Source organism: the organism of the source record quoted next, unplaced genomic scaffold (genome assembly GCF_019419815.1).
Source record: "Pyrus x bretschneideri cultivar Hongxiangsu unplaced genomic scaffold, Pyrus_bretschneideri_v1 Contig3, whole genome shotgun sequence".
NCBI classification, from domain to species: domain Eukaryota; kingdom Viridiplantae; phylum Streptophyta; class Magnoliopsida; order Rosales; family Rosaceae; genus Pyrus; species Pyrus x bretschneideri.
This window is the reverse complement of record NW_025999612.1, coordinates 9,541,215-9,560,667: the sequence shown is the minus strand read 5'-3', so window position 1 is coordinate 9,560,667 and position 19,453 is coordinate 9,541,215. Positions and strand designations below refer to the sequence as shown.

The following is a 19,453-nucleotide window of genomic DNA, read 5'->3' as shown; positions in this document are numbered from 1 at the left end:
TTTAAATTCGATTCTCGTCAAACGTGAATTTGAACCACATTAGTGCTAGTCTATTGTGGAGCTTAACTCACTCCTCCTTTTTTTAGTGTAGATTATATCGTCTATTAAAAAAAACCTCAACCAAAATAAGTGAGATCACGTCGACAAAAAGACAAATTAAACAGCCCGAACCCAATCGAACTAGAGAGTGGGTTGTATTGGGTTCGGGCCCAAACAGCGTTGAAAACCCATCGAAACCCGCACGCAGGTAGTTTATACGGTTGTATGCGACGGGAAGCTTGATGAATGTTTTGCAGCCGAAACCAGAAGCCAGGTAAACACTGCTTTGCTTTAATTTCTTTCAGGCATTTCTTTATTTGGGTGGATTGGATTGGATTCAGATCTCTTTCTTTCAATCATGTCATTTTCCACATAATTATATGCCTTTTTTTGCACGTCTCCTTTTTCGCCTACCTATCATTTTCTTCTGTGATGCCCATTTTAAGCAAACTACTTTTCCGATTTCTTGACAAAGATGGAAACTTTCTGGCTTTTGGCTAATCATGGCAGCTGGGTTTTTCATTCTGTGCTCTGTTTGGTATTTAGGATTGTCTGATTGAATCTGGCGAATTATCCAATCCAATCCTGGCATCGAACAAGGCATGACAGATTTGTTTGTTCAATGCTGATTTTGTAGGTTTTCGGCTCACTTTTTATTTACATACTGAAGTTTGCTTACTAAGCATGACCTTTTCTGCAGCTTTGCCTGGCTATTTTCAAATTTGTTTCATCGAATTGAGATCGCGAAAGTTATGTCGATTAGGTCACATTTGGTTGAATGGTTTTCGATTTGGGTTTGATTTTGATCAATTGAGTAGTAAGGAAGTAGGACATTGATTGGTTTACAACTTTAGACTATTGTGCTATCTCCTAGTTGACTTGTAACAATAACATTTAGGGCTCGTTTGGTGTCCGGGATTGGCTTGGATTGGATTGGATCGGATCATAATTCAAGGTATGTGTGAAGGTAGAGGTGAATGATTTTTCATTGATGGGATTAGAAGGGACTGAACATTAATTCGAAACTTATCTCTCTTCTAATCCTACAATCAGTGTATTTCGAAGTGGGGTTTGACGGAAAATTGAAGGTGAAGTGAGCGTGAAAGCGCTGTTCTTAAATTTGGGATGCATTTTTGTTAGTGATGCATCTATGGAACCCAAATCTCCTTCAAAACTTAAGCTCTCAATCATGGGATCTACTCAATATAAACAGGCATTTAAAACAAGTATTGTGATCATAGTTATAATGCTCTTGTTCTTTGGTGCGTATTTCGGATTTAACTCCACGAAAGGCCGTAGTGCATCTAAGGGGTCATACTTTACTGTGGTGGTTGATTGTGGAAGCACGGGTACCCGAGTTAACGTGTACGAGTGGCTGGTAACGGGTGTTAGTGGTAAGGAATTGCCTACATTGTTGTACTCTTATCCGGATAATTCAACTAAGGGTATGGTTTCGAAGAGCTGTAAGTATCACTGTCTGCAAACCGAGCCTGGTTTGGATAAATTTGTTGGAAACTTGTCAGGAGTAAGAGCGTCTTTGGAACCACTAATTACATTGGCTGAACATAAGGTTCCTTCCAAAAGACGCAGAGAGACTCCTATTTTTGTTCTAGCTACTGCTGGATTAAGGAGATTGGCAGTGGAGGATTCTAGGCAGGTCTTAGATGATATCGAATCTGTCCTAAAAGAATATTCTTTTTTGTACAAAAATAGTTGGATTAGGGTGTTGAGTGGCAAAGAAGAAGCTTATTATGGTTGGGTTGCTCTAAATTATAAAAGCCGTAGTTTTCAGAATCCTTCAAGGTCACCCACTTTGGGACTTCTTGACTTGGGAGGTTCATCATTGCAGGTTGTAGTGGAGACTGATGGTGCAAGAGAAGATGCAAACTTGCTGAGATCAAAATTTGGCTATGTTGAACATGAGATTTTAGCCTACTCATTGTCAGAATTCGGATTAAATGAAGCATTTGATCGGACAGTTGCTATGCTGAGCCAACGCAGAGAAAGTGCTGCAGGTGTATTAGAGATCAGACATCCTTGTCTTCGTACTGATGTGGTCCAAAACTATACATGCTATGGTTGTGTCCGACAAAATGGTGCTGATCAGAAAAATGTCATTGGCCAATTGCAAGAAACTAAATTTCCTTTGGTGCATCTGTTTGGAGCACCGGATTGGGAGCAATGCAGAACACTTGCTAGGGCTGCTGCTATCAATTCAAGCACATCTGATGCAGAACAAAGAACAAGGTCATGTTCTGATAATGGCAAGTACTCCTTTCATTCCCCACCAGCTACAAATTATTTTGTTTTCTCAAAATTTTGATCTTTATGCACTTTGACTCGACTCATTCAGTTAAACAAAGTCTTTCCTTTGTCGAAAAGTCACATACTTTCGCAGAGAAATGTATCTCAGAAAAAATTTACGTTCATTTGGGTGAAAGACGGGTCTCAGTTTGGCTGTTTGCATTCCCAAGTTCGAATTCCCCTTTTTTCGTTCATTACATCTTTATAACTCTATTTGCATTACTCTGTTTACTTTCTTTTTCCGTCTCATTGAAGTTGATTTTTAGGATTCATATCACTGTTGTAATTGATTCCCTGCTCATTGTCACAGGGAGTGAAATGGTGAATTTGACAGCCGTTGTTCACCCCACAGCTCGCTTTCACGCCTTATCTGGATTTTTCGCTGTTTATGACAAGTTGAATTTGAGTGGCCGAGCCACCTTGCCCAAGATATGGGAGAAAGGCCAGCAACTATGCTCCAAATCATGGTCTGACCAAACCAGCATCTCACAAAATGGTTATTTTGCTTGGCAATATTGTTTTCGGGTACCTTACATGGCATCACTCGTTGAGGATGCTCTGTGTCTTGGTGACAAAACAATCGTTTTTGGTCCTCCAGACGTTACTTGGACATTAGGAGCTGCCCTGGTCGAAGGAGAGTATTTATGGTCGAGTACAATTCGATCTCGGACTAGCATTTTGACCCTAAACATGGAGGTTGCATCCTCTCCCATTTTTGTACTTGTTTTACTTCTTTTCCTTCTGTTGGTTGTGTATTGTAGTCACGTCAAGCTGCCCATGATCGACAAGAAAGGTGCAGCTAGGGCATCTTTGCCAGTAAGAGAACAGAAGATGATGGATTAGATTTTACGTACTGTAAAAATTCTTTGATAAATACAGAAATTGTGATACATATGCTACATGCTTCTGTGTTAATGGATCACCGAAACTCAAAAGCACAACGCTTCTTGTCAATTGAAATTTGTTACATTGAAAGCCAGTTATATTTCTACAAAAAAACAAGTACTATAGTGCATCAAGTCAAAACTTGAGAGTAACATTTCTCAGTCTCTAAATTTAGCTGGCACCGTTGCTTCTGTAAAGTACTCCTTCCTGACGGTCTCCACGGAGCAAAACCTCACCTTCAAAAGACAATTTCAAATGAAATGAAAGCAGACAGATAACAAAAGACAATTACTTCAAATGAAATTGCAGAGAGTAGCGGTAGGGAGGATGCATCAGATTCACAATAGACACCTAATCACTTTCGTAACTTAATTGACAGCCCACATTGAAGAAAAAATTTAAGAACTCCGTAGTAGAAAACCTCAATAGTTTGCCTAACGTCACGGAGTAGAATAAACTTTCAGAAATTCATGGCTAAGCATGCTTCTGGTTTGTAACGCTACATCGGTTTTTTACTTGTTCCCCTTTTCTTTTTCTCTAACACAAATAGGTGGAGGAGTTTCTTAAAGCAAAACTTTCAAGAACTCTGTCGGATATCCTCTTCCTCTTAATAAGATATGCACATACTAAAGGTATCAAATTCGAATGTCGTTCCAGTACAGAACGCATTATGAAACTTCCTTTTGACCCAGAATAGGTTTTTTGAACAATATGGTACGTAGATATTCATCTTTGACTGCAATACATACCAGTGAAGAATACGATTTTAACAGTGGTTTGGCGAGCAGCCAAATTGGCTTGAATATAAACGGAGCTTCCACGAAGAGGACTTGGCCCAATCGCTTTGGATAATAGTAGTAGAAAATATCAAACTGCAAGAGATAAGGAATCAACTCACAATGGGCATCATATAATCGTCTTGACGGTTAATATGTAACTAATCGAGAAAATCTGATTAGCAGACCAAAGTTCTTTAATTATGATGCATGACAAGCAGAGGCGGCAACAAGAAAAACCGATAATTTCTTTAGAGTAAGTAGTCAAAGGAACAATCAGCAGGTGGCTCGTAAAGCTTACCAAAAATGTTATGAAATCTAAATCTGTATTTTCTCTACCAAACCCTCGTAGATCGAAGATTCCGAGTATTTCTTCGCTCCCTTCTGGAAGGGCACTCAACGCCTTCTCAATCAAAAACACGCAGAGCTTCTCATTCTCAACCGGGTCATGCACCTGTGGCACTTTTTGTACAGTTACCAATGTACCATACAAAACTTGATCTAGGCCAAAAGTGGCAAAAGATTGATCACAATTTTCGACATGGTGTGCAAACTAACACTATTTTGTTGATTAAAATTGGTATGTAACACCTCAAGAATATTAAGTTTATATGGTACGGAGTCGGACATGACCAAAAGAATAAAACTTACAGCAGGAAGATGCTTAGAAGCATCCACTATGAGAACTGGCCTGCCGTTAACATCGAGAAAGTCGTGTACATAAGCTTTTCCAGTTTCCGCTATACCCTTCACTGAATCTTGAGACAATTCGGACACTCTGAATTCTTGACGCCATTTCTATCACATGATTAGGGAAATACCAAAAAAGAAACTGTATTCATAATTACTTTTCCTGCTTAAGGTGTGAAAAATCTAAAAGGAACGAACTTTTCCAACGTAAAATGTAAGTGACTGAACATGTTCAAGCAACGACTAATGCAAATTATGCAATTGATTGAGCTAGCGAAGGATACAATTGCTTTATTCAATCTTTCAACAGCATCTTCGACCGAAAACTTGCGGTCCTTGAGAAACCAGAGGATCATATCCTCATCATCTCTTCCATTTTTCCCTACAGGAAGACTTCGATAATCCTTCTCAAGCTTCTCCTTCACTTCCACGACCAGCTGCAACTTCTCGAAGCACAGAAGATAAGAACAACCACAATTTTCTTATCAGCAATTCAAAATACAATGCAAGCAAAACCAATTCGAACAAGATTAAGAAACATACGAATCTGTTTTTATGCTCATCAAAATTCAAACTTGCATATCCATAATAATTTACAACTTTCCCAGTCACTTTCCCGCATTATCCGAGTATCCAAACAGAGTACAGAGTTCAGGATAATGTAAGAAACCCAAAGATTAAGAAACATAAAAAAAATTAAATCTTTATGCTCCCCAGAATGTGAATTAAAAAACCCAAATTTTAAAAATTCAAACTTGTATATCTAGGAATCATAATTCAAAACTCCAATCTTTCTGATCCACAAACTGTGAACCAAACATACAAACTTCAAAACTCAGCTGGCATATCTAATAACGATAATTTACAACTTTCTCAATCACTTTCTCACATTTTCTCAGAAACCAAACAGAACCCGAGTTAGTGGGAATTGCAGGTGCACTGACCTTGTGTGATTCGTTGACGTCTAAGCGGCAGCTCCGAACTGAGAAAGTGCGAACTGGGGAGGATTTAATTTGGTAGGAACAATTTGAGAGCACGGGAAGATGACGCAGGGGATTACAGATACTACGGAGCTCCATTTTCTCCGATTAAGTGGTCTCAAACCGCTGAATCCGATCGGGAATTTTGGTAGGAGGACGATGAGGGCATCTCACTGTGACGCCACGTAGCCCCAAAAAAAAAAAAACTAATGAAACACTTTGAAAATTTAAGTTTTAACTATAAGAACAGAATAAAAGATAAATAAATAGTAGCAGATTTGACTTTCTATTGTAAATATGTAATTTTTCATTAAAATAAACTTTATCTAAAGCTTTTTGTTAAAGTTTCAAAAAAAAAAAAAAGAAAAAAAAAAGCTATTTGTCCAAGAGGACTGGTTGGTAAATAGATTCAGAAGAGAAAGACATTAGGGCAGATGCCTTATGTTAAATTAGAGATAATTCATCCAGAATTATCTTCGTAATTATCGTTTGTATTACAAGAATATATAATCTTGATGCTTATATAATTATCGTTTGTATTAGAGGAATGTAATTTTCAATTGTAATTAGTGTAAAATTTCAATCTAAATAGAAATTGATATAACCTTATATATTGTAATACTTCACACAACTTAATACAAGGAATCATATTTCTACATGGTCTGATATCGATACATATAGTAAAAGTTAAATACAGATAACTACCCATTGTTTTGGGTGATTACAAATTGGCCATAACTATTTAAAACATTTTCAATAACTATTGTTTTAAAAATTTGACATTGATTAGGTCACATACGTTAAGTATGATGTTAACAAATATTGAAGTTGGTTTTCATTGATCGTCATTTTTTGGAGCTCTAGTCCCTAATTCGACACATTTAAGCCAAATTAAACTGCGAAAGTGATTAATTTGGGGACTCAAAGCTCTATAAATAATTGAGAGTTATAATGTGTTTTAATATTTGTCCACGTCATCACTTAACATTAGTGAACGTATGTTAAATTTTCAAAACGTTAAGTAGTTGTTTAGAATATTTTAAAAGGTTGGATCAATTTGGAATCACCTCTCCTTAACCCCAATATTAATCTTGATCATTAATAATAATATAGTAGCAAGCTGATAATCTGCCTAAGTTTTTTATACAAATATAATTCAACTTGATATCGATCGGTCACACAAGTTCAAGAAATAGGCTTGCTCTTGGATGCAGGCCAGCATCCTTGAGTGTGATCCCCATTTGATCAACTCCGTACACTTTTCTTGGGAAGCTTGATATCAATCTGTAGTTTCCTCCTATATCAGGAACACCCAATGAATCAATGTATCTGTAAACTGCCTGCAGTTTGTCTGTGCACAAGAAGCATTGCTCTCGTCTTTCGCCGTTCGGAAACCTTATCAGTATCCGGGCAGCCTGAGGATCTTGAGGATCAATGGCAGCCTCTCTAGTTTTTCCATGCTGTTGTTTGGCAGAATGGTTCTGAAGCCTCTCATGACTTGCTTTGTTTGGGGCTTCTGCTGGTTTATGAGGTCTAACAGCGGGAGGTAAATTCTTTAGTCTCTCCTTTTCCTGCAAGTAGGCAAGAATATGAGTTCCTCTAAGACTTTCTATTTGGTTTTGAGCTCCATTAAATTTTAAAACGCGTCAATTTTCCCTCTATCGTTACATTTTCTATTAGTTTCCCCACTTGAACGGACAAAAGTAAAACCGTAAGTTTAGGGGTGTTGCTGAAAATTTTCCTTTAATACAAAAGAAGTGTAAACAAACCTCGTCTATTTGTAGAGCTGCAAGATATGCTGCATCTTGTTCTTCCCTTAGACGGCGGTCTGCCATTATTTTCTCTGCCTTCTTGGCCTTTGAACTGCGAAACGCCAGCCCTTGTTCCTCCACCGTCCGCTGCAGAATCCCCACCAGCTCAGTTGGGGTAATTGGCCCTTCCATCTAAACTTGGACAGAGAAGAGAACAAAGAGAGTTGAAGTATCCCTATCATTAGTATTGGAAGTTGAAACTGTTGTTGTTACTAAAGAGAGAAACTTACCTGCAAAGGGAGTGTCACTGTGGCGGCATCTCAAGTGAATATGCATTATATATGATACGTTTTAATTAGCTTGTGTCACATGACATTGAGTCACTTAGGATACCGTCACAGTGACATCTCGTAGCAGGAAGTTCTGTTAATATAGGCATTGATGGATGCAAATTTGGGCATTCAATAATAAATCTAGAACTAATGGATGACAAGTTCATTCAAATCCTTCAAGTTTAAGGTTTCAATTAACCTGCTGCAACACTGCTATGTTATCACCAGCAACGGGAGCTATAATAGCACAGAATGGAAAGCAAGTAGGACGCAGAGTTGCAGCCATTTGAAGACCTTCCTCTCCATCTGCAATTGCTCCCCAGGAAACAAAGTTAGCATCAAGAAACTGCACCACCACCTCCGAAGACAGCGTCTCCCTACAGAAAGACGGTGTGAAAGGGTGTTCCGGTGAGTGGAGATAAATGAACAAGAACTTATGCTCATCTTCTGCCATCTTTAAGGCCTCCATAAAACTACACGCATAAAAGAACGGATGCATGGTGCCATACTGCTGCTCGAAGCTAGTTAGAAAAGAAGCCGATACTTCTGGAAGGATCAGAGGCTCTTCTGGATTCTGCATTGGAAAGTTTGATGGCAGGGTTTGAGTTCTTCTTCCTGATCCTATTCCTATGAGGTGTCTACCGTGCCCCACTGCTCTCGAAAATCCTCCCATAAGGCTTCTCGGAAGGCTTACCATCCGGCGAACTATCCCACTGCAAGAGGGCTCCGCTGCCGATCTTATGCCTTCCCTCATTGCCGACAATTGAAAGTTTCTTTTGTAATAAGACCAATTGAGACAGTCCTTAATTTTTTTTTATATACGAAAGACAGTTAATTACAACGAGAAGCCTATAGGGAAGCCATTACGAACATTATCAAACACGACAGCGGAGCTAATTGAGATATATGGTTGTTCAAAGTAGTTCAACAATCAATCAGTTCCATTGTTGCTTTATTAGATGAAAGTTCAACTGTAGAGATAAAAAGAGAATTGTTAAAGAATGTGAAGATGCTTCTTTTTTAGCGTCTACAAAGATGAAAGGAGAGGATTATGCTTTGCTTGTGATACAATCCACCGTTGAATGAGCAAGAGATTCATGCAATATGGAGCATCTCTATAGACTGTAACAGATTGGTCCATCTTTTAATCGATCCTTCCAGAGTCGAATTTGAAAGATTTGTTTTAGGTGATGCTATCTATACACCCATTTTTTACCTGTCACACATCCTTTTGGTCGTCAAATCGAAGGAATCGAAAAAAGATTGGATGACAGAAATTAACAAGAAGTGTGTGGGAGGTAAAAATGGGTGTATAGACAGCACCACCCTTTTATTTTTGGACGTAAAATTTCGAAAGAATTCATGCTTTTTGCACAAATGGATATTTCCTTAATTAAGGCCATTTCCACTGATTGTACAAATTAGTCTGTTTATTTTCAGAATCTGTTCTTCCATGAATGTTTCTTTCAATACCAATTTTTGAAAAACTCTAAAAATACCAAATACTTGAAAGCTGGAAAGTGAAGGGCGGCCACAATCTTGGAACAAAGATAAAAGTTAAAGTGAATATTATGTGCGACAATTTCGTTTTCACATATCTTGGAGCTTCCCTTTTTCCTTTATGCAAAACGAAAATGGGGTAGGGGGATTTGAAAACAGGAACTCGTAGTGATACATAAAAGTTCATAAAAAAAGGATAATGAGGAGTGTATACGAAGATGAAGACAGAACCTCAAATATAGGAGTAAAAGTTCTTAATAAAGAGTATTTGAAGACAGGACCTCGAATGAAGAGATAAAAAAATTTAACCGTTTGAGCTCTCCAAGCACATTGTAGAGCAAAGACAAAAGCTAAAGTGAATATTATGTGTAATGATTTTTGAAATTCAAATGTAGGACATTAAGTGCATGCGTATTTGAGTTTTTATTCACTTCAGCTAGGATCATCTTTTTTAGTTAGTCAATAAAGCACAACTGAAAACCTGTACCTATATATCATCATGGGTAGCCCTTTTCCCAGATTAGTATGATTATTAACTTCAAAATGTCAAGTTTAGCAACCGATAGTGGTTTTAGCACTTGAGTTGCTTGAGCACTTCCAGTCTTCCAGACCAGTTTTCTCAGAAGAATTCAAAGTTGGTCTTTCTTTCATTTTTTTTTTCTGGGTAAATCATGATGCTAAGAAATCTTTTTGACCTCCAAACCACAACCCATATTTTCTGTCAAACTTTTAATAAAATAAAAATAAAAACCCATATAAGTTCTAACATTTTGTGGCGATGGTGGCCACCCATGTGACTGTGATAGTCCCTACATTGTACAATTCCATCATACCTTTGAAGATTTAAAGTGTTTTCCTTTTAAAAAAGGCAAATAATTTCAACTTTTTCTTTCATATATATAAATAGTGTAAAATAGTGTAGCTCCTATACAAGATAAACATCACACGGTCACCACATTTATATCAGATTATGAATTTGTATGAACTATCACCATCTTCAACCTTCGAGGTAGGCACTAAGATATATATGCAGTGTAAAATAGAACCGCTCCTATACTAGATAAACATCACATCGTCACCACATTCATATCAATTTATGAATTTGTATGAACTATCACCATCTTCAACCTTCAAGGTAGGCACTAAGATATAATATATATATATATATAAGCTTACTCCTGCATTATGTTCTGCAGGCACTTCTCTTTTAAGACAAGATACTCATGCTTGGTAAGCAAGCATCGCATTCAGTACTTCACCCTAGCTTGCTAGTGCTTGTACTATATATGTCTCCTGAGCTAAAAATGGACTGTCTCATGATGGGTGCTGAAAAATTAGGTCAAGAAATTTGGTGAATTTGCCAATGGGATTTTTTTCAGTTTGTACCATTTTGGTTCATATATTTTCAATTTTTTTTTTTAAAAAAACATCATTCAAGTTACGTTGATAAAAAAACAACATTTAAGGTACAAATTGTTATACTATTACTCCAAGTGCACGTTTAAATCTCAAGTCAATATATGTTTTTTGATGTGACACTTGATGGACCTATCTTTTGCTAACATGAATGCTATGTTGATGATAGGTGGGTGATTTTTCATATTTAGAAGGTTAGAGTTTTCCCGTAATTCGCATTTTATTGGCCGGGCATCCATTTAAACAAACATTAAACTTTCCAAGTGCTATGACAACAAAACAAAAGTTAACTTGACAGCTAAATAGATGAAGGGATCAATGATATAACAATTTGTAACTTTAGAGTTTGTATTTTGCCAATATTTGGAAACATTGGGATCAAACTGAACCCAAATGTTGCATAATATAAGATTCCCTTCTCTTAACCTGCAATCTTAATCGTTGAATAATTATGATTATATTATATTGTTCTTTCATTCCTTAATAACTACATGTACACAATTCACAAGAGAATCTTCAATCTACCAGCTGGTGCGTGCCTTCTGCTATAAACAATACAAACAGCAGATGATGGAGACATTGAGTACAATTTTATATCATCCTAATCACACCAAGCTTGAAGAATTAGAGCAAATCTCAGCATAATCCGAGCTAGCAAGCCCCACGAAAAATTACATGGTAACTAATTGTCCTTTTGCCGGTTGGTGCTCGCTTTCAAAAAGCACGACAATGGCAGCCTTTCACTCCAAGTCAAGTGACACAGTATTATGCACCAGAAAAAAAAAAAGTTACAGTTTTATATAGTCTATGCCATGAAATGACATTAACTTTATGGATTACCAGCACAAATCACAAACCCTAAAATTATAGGATATAACCCACCCTAAGAGATCTTAATCTGTTCGATAACTTCAAAATTCAACATGTAAAATTTCAAAAAAAATGTATTCTTTTCACATAGATATATATAATATATATTTAAATTTGTAGCTGGAATCAATTCTGGGAGGCCTTTACAGAAGGGAGGGCCACGGAACTATTTAATGAGCGTGGTTTAGAGGGTGGACCAATATATATACATATTCTTCAAACTGGTTGCTGCAGAAGTTGTTGGGAGTGTGAGTGAGTGGAGGGTCTTTTCTGAAAAGAAGAGAGAATTTTAAAGAATGCATGGTGTATAATTAACAAACAGTGATAAGGAGTTGGGAGGGCCATTTGAAAGTGGCAAGCACCTTTGCTTGACCAGGACCTTAGAAGGATAGCCAAAGCGCAAAGGTCCCATACCTTTCTGCCTCCCACAAACTAGTGCCCTAGAGATTCAGATCTTCATATGGTATAATTACAAAATTACTAGGTCTAGGTAGGAATCTTTTAACTTTAATCGTAATTGGTAATCCTACCTTAAAATAAAAGGCGGTAATGACATATTTTCGGTATATCGTTAGGTCGAGTTACTGAGTTCACTTATGTCATGAGTATTTTTATTAGTATCGTATTCTAAAGTACAATCTGGTTAATTACTTCTAGTATAATTAAACATCAACTACTAACATTATGTGACGTTGGTATGATAAGACAAATAACTTCCAAGATTTTGAGCCTAATATGATTACACATTAGAGTGGTATATACATGTGGCCCTCAAGCTCTTATTATAGAGTTTAGATTATGTAATCTCTTGTGACATTAAGCTAGCAAAGGTATAGATGCGGATTGTTACTATTGGTCGTGTACATGCAAATGGGTGGATCATTATGTCTATGTTTTATGTGTTCTACAAGCATGAATGGTCAGAATCAACTCAATTTTACATGCGAAATTGATCCTAACATCTCCTTCCGCAAGTTAGGTCAATCACCAAAATTGAAGTTAGTTAGAATATCAATTCCAACAGTAATTCTGTTACCATTCTCTATTGGAGGGTTATTGGGATGTATCATATATGGCATCACAAATTGTCGGCATACTAGGCTTTTACATGCTTGACCTTTGGCGTCAGTTACTCAGATCAATAGATTATGATATCAATATATGGATTTCAGGATTGGACCCATCTAATCAATATGCACCGTGACCCATCTAATCAATATGCACCGTTTTCCTTGGTAAATTCTGCAATAAATTTGATCTGCCCTGGGTGAAGTAGATATTGACCCGGTGATTGTGGCTAGTTAGCAAATTCTACGTTCCTCTGCGGATACATATTCTACTTCATTTTATTACGTTGCAGATTAAATCATTTTTACTTTTATTAATTTAGCTGAGAGAAATTATATCGTTTGTAATAAAAAAAATTGTGACTAGTTAGTCAGAACTAGAATACTTTAATAAGCTTTGTCATCATTTTCTGTTTAAATTTTTTAAGTTTCTGTTTAGTTAAAAACTTGAAACTATATATATCATTGACTTTTTGAATTTTGGATGAATTTCAAAGCATTGACCATCCAGTAAACAAACAATAAGGCACACCAATTTAGCAAGTTAAGCGCTGAGAGAGCACAAGAACCACATGCTGCAGAATTTTTTCTCAAATTTTCACTTGATCTAACCAATTACAATACCATATTTTTTTCTTCTCTTTTCTGTCATAACTAATAAGTAATTCAGGAATCTTTTGATTACCAATAAGTCTTTGTAGTCAAAAGAAGTTATCCAATTGTAAAGTGGGAACTTATCTTTCTCTTTTTCTTTTTTTTTGTTGTTGTAGTTTTCATGGTCCAATTTGAATGATCAATATATAAGATTAAAGCACTAAGTGTTACTCGAGCGACAAACAGGGGTCCAGGCGATTTTATTAATTTTAATTAAATTTATTATATAGCATATTAAGAAATTTCTACTTATACTTAATTAGAATGACATATAGATTATAGAGCAGTAGAACATGTGGAAAACATGGGGAGATGGTGGGCAGCCACCTAGCGTCACGCTAGGCAAAAATTTTTAGAACAGTGTATAAGACACTTAAGAATGTAAGGTTGTTTGTGCATTCCAACTGTTCCACTTCCTAGTGGTAACTGGTGACAACACCACCATGATAGGTCATTTTGTTTATTGAATGCGCATGCAAAGTAAGTACAAAATGCTAAAATGAGCAATTAGGTGTAATAACAATCGCGTAAAATAACATTTGGATCCATGACATTTTTTTATATTCAAAACGGAAGTTTAAAAGTGCTTCCGACTATGAAACGGAGTTTTGAGAAGATTATTTGCGAAGCAACGACATTCTTTTAGCCAAAAAGAAAAGCATACAACCTGTAGGCCGTCACTTGCTAGCCATACTACTTGACTTAGCTCTCAAGCAGTCGCATATCTCACCATTCTGTAAATAAACCTGAACTTGAATCACCCGTATCTTTCTTGCCCCTCTTTGTGAAAAGAATTTAAAACATTTTTGACCAAAGCCCTAATAGTTAAAACTTGGGGAAGTACAGCCCCACCCATCTTCCCCTATTTTAAAATCCTCATGCTTGCAAATTTTTCTTAGGTGTCAGGACCACCAAAAACCAAGAAAAACGCAAGAATCTCTCTCCTCAGAAGTTGTAGAGAGAGAGAGAAAGGGGGAGAGAGAGGGAGTTGTTTATATGCTGGAAATGGTGAGGCAGTGAGTCAAGCGAACAACTTAGCTGGCTGGCAGTGGCAGCGGCAGACTCTCACATCTTTGATGGTTTCTTCTGTTTTGTAAGGACATGAAGGGAGTAGGAGAAGAAGGTTTTAATCCTAATCCACCACAACTTCCATGGACAAAACTGAGGAATGTGATATCCCACTACACAACAACAACTAGACAACCAGTCCAATGCAACCAAACACAAACTTCTGATTCCGTTTTTGTACCAAACAGTAGACAGAGACAGCAGCAACAACAACCTACTCCACTAATCAAACCCAAACATTCCTCTAAACTGGCTCCTCCTACTTATTCTCACACCTCCACCTCCTTCTCATTCGTCTCCATGCTTCTTGTTCTCTTACTTCTTGTTGCTTCTTCTTCTCTCTTTACTCCTGCATTGTCCCACCCAGTTGTCTCGGATTCCGGCCTACCGCGCCCCTCCCCGGCCAATCGGACTTTTCGGACCAGCTCGGAGATCAACAAGTTGAGGGGGTTCCAAGTCCAATCATATTTAAAGAAAATCAACAAGCCTGCTGTCAAGACTATTCAGGCATGGCATTTCCCTTTTCTTTGATAGTGATTTCTTTGCAAATCTTCATTTTCTTCTTGTCTGCAGTTTTCAGCTGGGAAGTGATTTTCGCACTTCTCTTTTTTTCCTTATGCACTCTTTATTGAATATAAACAAATAGAGAAGGACAAAATGTCATTCATAAGATTTGAAAATTATGCGCCGCTAGACTACATAGTTACAAACATTTTCTTGTTTTTGAGATTTCTTGATTGGCTTCTTGTTTATTTTTGACTGCAAACTAAGTGTCGTTAGACCAAACAGTCATTTACGTTTCTCATTGTTTTTGAGATTTAACGACGTGGAGTCTTGTTTTATTTCTTTTGCAGAGTCCAGATGGTGATGTGATAGATTGTGTTTTATCTCATCTCCAACCAGCTTTTGATCATCCTGAGCTCAAGGGGAAGAAGCCATTGGTAATTTCCACAACAGCCCTTCTCAATTTTGGGATATTTCTATTTGGGATGTGTTATCCACACATTTTTTTTTCAATTCATTTGATGCTGAAAATTAAAAGGATGTGTGAGAAGTAAAAAGAGGAGTGAGAATATCACACCTCTTCTATTTTTGTCAATTTTGGGATAATTAACTTGTAAATTTATGATTAAGGGACTAATTAGGACAATGATTTTACTTTTACAGGAGGAACCAGACAGGCCCAAAAGCCATAACAGCACAGATCAAGTAGGTGAGAGCTATCAGCTATGGACAGACTCAGGTGAATCATGTCCACAAGGAACAGTACCGATCCGGCGGACCGGAGAGAAAGACATTTTACGAGCAAGCTCCATCAGAAGATTCGGCAGAAAGCCGAGAAGACATGTGAGGAGAGACTCCTCAGGCAGTGGCCATGAGGTTAGTTTTTTTTTATTTTTTATTTCTTTTTTCTCTTGTTAATAACGACCCAATAAAGGATTAGACGAGTGAAACTGCACACTACGTATGCCATCGTACTATCAAAAGCAGCCTACTGTCATCTCGCTCGGAGCTATTAAATGGTGTCCAATAATTCAATGGTCAACGACTAATATGTTGACTTTATATTGGGTTGGATTTTTACAGCATGCAGTTGTGTTTGTAAATGGAGATCAGTACTATGGAGCAAAGGCCAGCATCAATGTGTGGACGCCACGTGTCACTGATCAGTATGAATTTAGTTTGTCTCAGATTTGGGTTATCTCTGGTTCTTTTGGCCATGATCTCAACACCATTGAAGCTGGATGGCAGGTTTGTCTTTTTCTTGGATTCTTAAAAAATTTAAGCGGAAATAGTCGTGTAGTCCTTCTCCCAATATCGCTTGTATAAAGTATTTATTAATTGCGAAATTTAACATTATCCTTTTTTTTTTTTTTTTTTTTTTTCAGGTTAGCCCAGAGTTGTATGGAGATAATTACCCAAGATTCTTTACATACTGGACAGTGAGTTTTATTAAAATTTTTAATTCAATTCTTCTTTTTTCTTCTGCATAGAGAAGAATACAGACATAAATTATGAGGAAATAAAGTATGATTAGTGCTAATTTTGTTGCTTAATATATAATTTCAGACAGATGCATATCAAGCAACTGGATGCTACAACTTGCTTTGCTCTGGATTTGTCCAAACAAATAATAAAATTGCAATTGGGGCAGCAATCTCCCCAAGGTCCTCTTATGGTAGCAGACAATTTGACATTGGCTTGATGGTTTGGAAGGTGAGTTTTTCAAGTCAATATTCAAATCCAAAAAAAACAACAAAAATAAACTCAAGTCAATAGATGATAAAAATATGGACATATTACTAGTTGATTTGGCTAAAGCGGTGTTTTTTTTTTTTTTTTTTTTTTATCGCTTAAGTTCCATACTTTTCGCAGTTTAGATAAATTTAGTCTTATGTATAATTTTTCCTATATGAAATTTGAATTTGTTACCTTCAGGTTTAAGGTAGCCAAAACAAGAAGTGTTTTTTTTCGCCAATTTTTCTTTAAAAAAAAAAAAAAAAAAACCTTTTTCGAATTTTTTTTTCATCTAGTCCACTTGTATAAACAACCTAGCCAAACATACCTTTCAATCGATCTATTTCTTTCTTATTTGAGAATATATTTACTCGTTACTCTTAAGTGATGATAATGTTTAGCACTTTATTTATGATGAGTTTAAATTTTAACATCTGTACGGTGAATAAATAAAGTATTACTTGAATGTGATAATAAAAATATTTTCATTTTTTCTATTTAAACAGTGAGATTCTTTCACTGCCCCAAGGTTTTTTCTATATTTAAAGAGTGAGATTCTTTCACTTCCCCAAGATCATCCCACACGTGTCAACTTTGCTGCTTTATTTAGAAGAAATTTTTAGTTGTGACGGAAATATAAATGATATTTCACATGTTTTAATAGGAGTGATGAGAAATTTTATTTTTTAAGTTATTAACTTTTTAGCACACATATCTCATTATTTGTATAATGATATAGTACAATTTTGTGTACCGACATTGAAAAATCTCTCCTTATTTAATGGGCATTTGTATTATTTACATGTTTATTCTCTCTCCTCCAACTGGCTTTGGAAGCTTTATCACACAAAATTGCAGTTTTATCCTGCATGTCGTTTTCTTTTTGCTTTTATTTTCTCTTTATGCACTCTTTTATAATTTTTCAAAATTTAAATTAGATAAATTAAAAGAGAATCGAAAGACAAGAAAAAAAGTATATTGGTGCAGCCATATAAGCCAAAAACTCATCATTACGTAGTCAAGGAAAACATTGCAAGACAAAAGAAGCTAAATTGATCACAACTATTTTTTGTTTAAAACAGAGTTAATCAACATGAAATCATGTATTTTTGGCAGGATCCAAAGCATGGACATTGGTGGCTAGAATTTGGAAATGGCCTACTGGTTGGATACTGGCCAGCATTCCTGTTCAGTCACCTGAGGAGCCATGCAAGCATGGTGCAATTTGGGGGTGAAATCGTAAATAGCAGATCTAGAGGGTACCACACATCGACACAAATGGGGAGTGGACAATTTGCAGAAGCAGGGTTTGGAAAAGCATCTTATTTCAGAAACTTGCAGGTTGTGGATTGGGATAACAATTTGCTCCCACTAGCAAATCTCCACCTCCAGGCTGATCACCCTAATTGTTATGATATAAGACAGGGAAGAAATAATGTGTGGGGAACTTACTTTTACTATGGAGGTCCTGGAAGAAATGTGAGGTGTCCATGAATATAATAACAGCATAGTAATTTTTGTTTATTTTTCTTATTTCTTGTGTTTAGGTATTTGATTATTTTTTCTTTATAGACCATATAGGAAGAGTTTCTTGTGTCTGGACGTCCGTATAGGGCACCAAACACAAAAGGACGAGTAAGACCAAGGGTGCTTTGGGTGTGTAGTTTGACTATCCACACTTGAGAATTTATCAACGGCAGAGTTTGTTCTTTGTTGTATTTTTACAGGTGTTTCTATATAAAAAAAGAAAAAAGAAAAAGTGTTGATAGTATTGCATGGGATCTAGGTCATAATTGGGAGAGTTTCTAGTGTCTAGACGTCCGTATAGGGCACCAGACACAAAAGTATAGTGAGACCAAAATACAAGGGGCATGGGGTGCTTTATGTGTGTAGTTTGGCCGTCCGCACTTAAGAATTTATCAACAACATGGTTTGTTGTATTTTGTAGTGTTTCTAAAAAAAAAAAAAAAAAAAAAAATGAGTGTTGACAATATTGCGTGGGATCTAGCCTCTAAGTCATTATAGGGAGAGTTTCTTTTGTCTGGACGTTTGTATAGGGCACCAGACACAAAAGAATGAGTGAGACCAACATACAAAGAGCATGGGGAGCTTTGTGTGTAGTTTGGCCGTTTGCACTCAAGAGTTTATCAACAATAGGGTTTGTTGTATTTTCCATTGTTTCTATATATATAAAAAAAATATATTGACAGTATTGTATGGTTCCATAGTGTCTTTCTATTTCTTTCTTCAAATTCTTTCCACATGACAGGAGAATACACCACCGAATATAAGGAAAGCAAAGCTGATAAATTAATAGACGGTTTGATAATCATTTCAGTCTCAAATTTAAAAAAAAAAAAGCGTGCGCAAAAATTATTTCTCTTGCAAAATCCACACTGCTTTTAAAAGTACAAAACTTTCTTCTTCCCAAGCAAATATAATGCATGATTTTTTTATGTATTTTATAGGTAAAGCAAATCCTTGTTCTAAGGCCAAAGCATGTGGGCAGCAACAAGGAAGCAAACAAGGAAGCAAAGTGTAAACAAATCCAGCACACGTAACCACTTAAACTACTTGGAACCTCTTTTCTACCATTATAATATTATATCCTAAGCTTTCGACATCTGCATGTAATTACAAGAATCTCAGTTTCCACACAACAACAACAACAACAATAATAATAAATAAATAAATTGTTGAAAGAAATTGGTGACATTAACATGTAGTTGTCAACCCCAATAAATATATAAAAAGCAGAAGTTTGCATTCCCAAGCCAGAGTTCAAATTTTCGGTGTCCAAAATTCGGTGCGACCTTTCTATCATTTATTTACTTGAGTGAGACGTGCTTTTTTTATTTATTTTGTTGAAAAGATAAGTTGAAG

General features: G+C 36.4%; 4 protein-coding genes across 9 annotated transcripts; 2 read left to right on the top strand and 2 right to left on the bottom strand.

The window, feature by feature from the left end:
• The first annotated feature begins 201 nt into the window (after positions 1-201).
• LOC125479745 (probable apyrase 7) lies at positions 202-3,244 on the top strand. Of its 4 annotated transcripts, none has more exons than XM_048589559.1 (3): positions 202-313; positions 740-2,303; positions 2,654-3,244. In XM_048589559.1, exons 2-3 carry the CDS (start codon positions 1,190-1,192, stop codon positions 3,184-3,186), a joined length of 1,647 nt encoding a protein of 548 aa, XP_048445516.1. In that variant the 5' UTR covers positions 202-313; positions 740-1,189; the 3' UTR covers positions 3,187-3,244. The 4 variants fall into 4 exon arrangements, with proteins under 4 accessions (XP_048445516.1, XP_048445517.1, XP_048445515.1 ...); XM_048589560.1 differs by having other exon boundaries at positions 221-313; positions 677-2,303; XM_048589558.1 differs by having other exon boundaries at positions 292-313; positions 586-2,303.
• Positions 3,195-5,895, bottom strand: LOC125467967 (motile sperm domain-containing protein 2-like). 3 transcript variants are annotated; one of them, XM_048589561.1, is made up of 6 exons: positions 5,639-5,890; positions 4,979-5,137; positions 4,656-4,802; positions 4,306-4,458; positions 3,978-4,100; positions 3,195-3,464 (listed from the first exon to the last, which is right to left on the bottom strand). In XM_048589561.1, exons 1-6 carry the CDS (start codon positions 5,771-5,773, stop codon positions 3,387-3,389), a joined length of 795 nt encoding a protein of 264 aa, XP_048445518.1. In that variant the 5' UTR covers positions 5,774-5,890; the 3' UTR covers positions 3,195-3,386. The 3 variants fall into 3 exon arrangements, with proteins under 3 accessions (XP_048445518.1, XP_048445519.1, XP_048445520.1); XM_048589562.1 differs by having other exon boundaries at positions 4,979-5,131; XM_048589563.1 differs by lacking the exon at positions 4,306-4,458 and having other exon boundaries at positions 5,639-5,895.
• Positions 5,896-6,747: 852 nt separating this feature from the next.
• Positions 6,748-8,803, bottom strand: LOC125479788 (plant UBX domain-containing protein 10-like). Its single transcript, XM_048589792.1, has 3 exons — positions 7,957-8,803; positions 7,444-7,617; positions 6,748-7,245 (listed from the first exon to the last, which is right to left on the bottom strand). The coding sequence occupies exons 1-3, from the start codon at positions 8,509-8,511 to the stop codon at positions 6,850-6,852; spliced, it is 1,125 nt and encodes a 374-aa protein (XP_048445749.1). The 5' UTR covers positions 8,512-8,803; the 3' UTR covers positions 6,748-6,849.
• A 5,210-nt stretch (positions 8,804-14,013) lies between these two features.
• On the top strand, positions 14,014-18,279 carry LOC125479800. Its single transcript, XM_048589823.1, has 7 exons — positions 14,014-14,839; positions 15,187-15,273; positions 15,500-15,712; positions 15,920-16,084; positions 16,222-16,275; positions 16,403-16,549; positions 17,687-18,279. The coding sequence occupies exons 1-7, from the start codon at positions 14,366-14,368 to the stop codon at positions 18,062-18,064; spliced, it is 1,518 nt and encodes a 505-aa protein (XP_048445780.1). The 5' UTR covers positions 14,014-14,365; the 3' UTR covers positions 18,065-18,279.
• Positions 18,280-19,453: the final 1,174 nt, after the last annotated feature.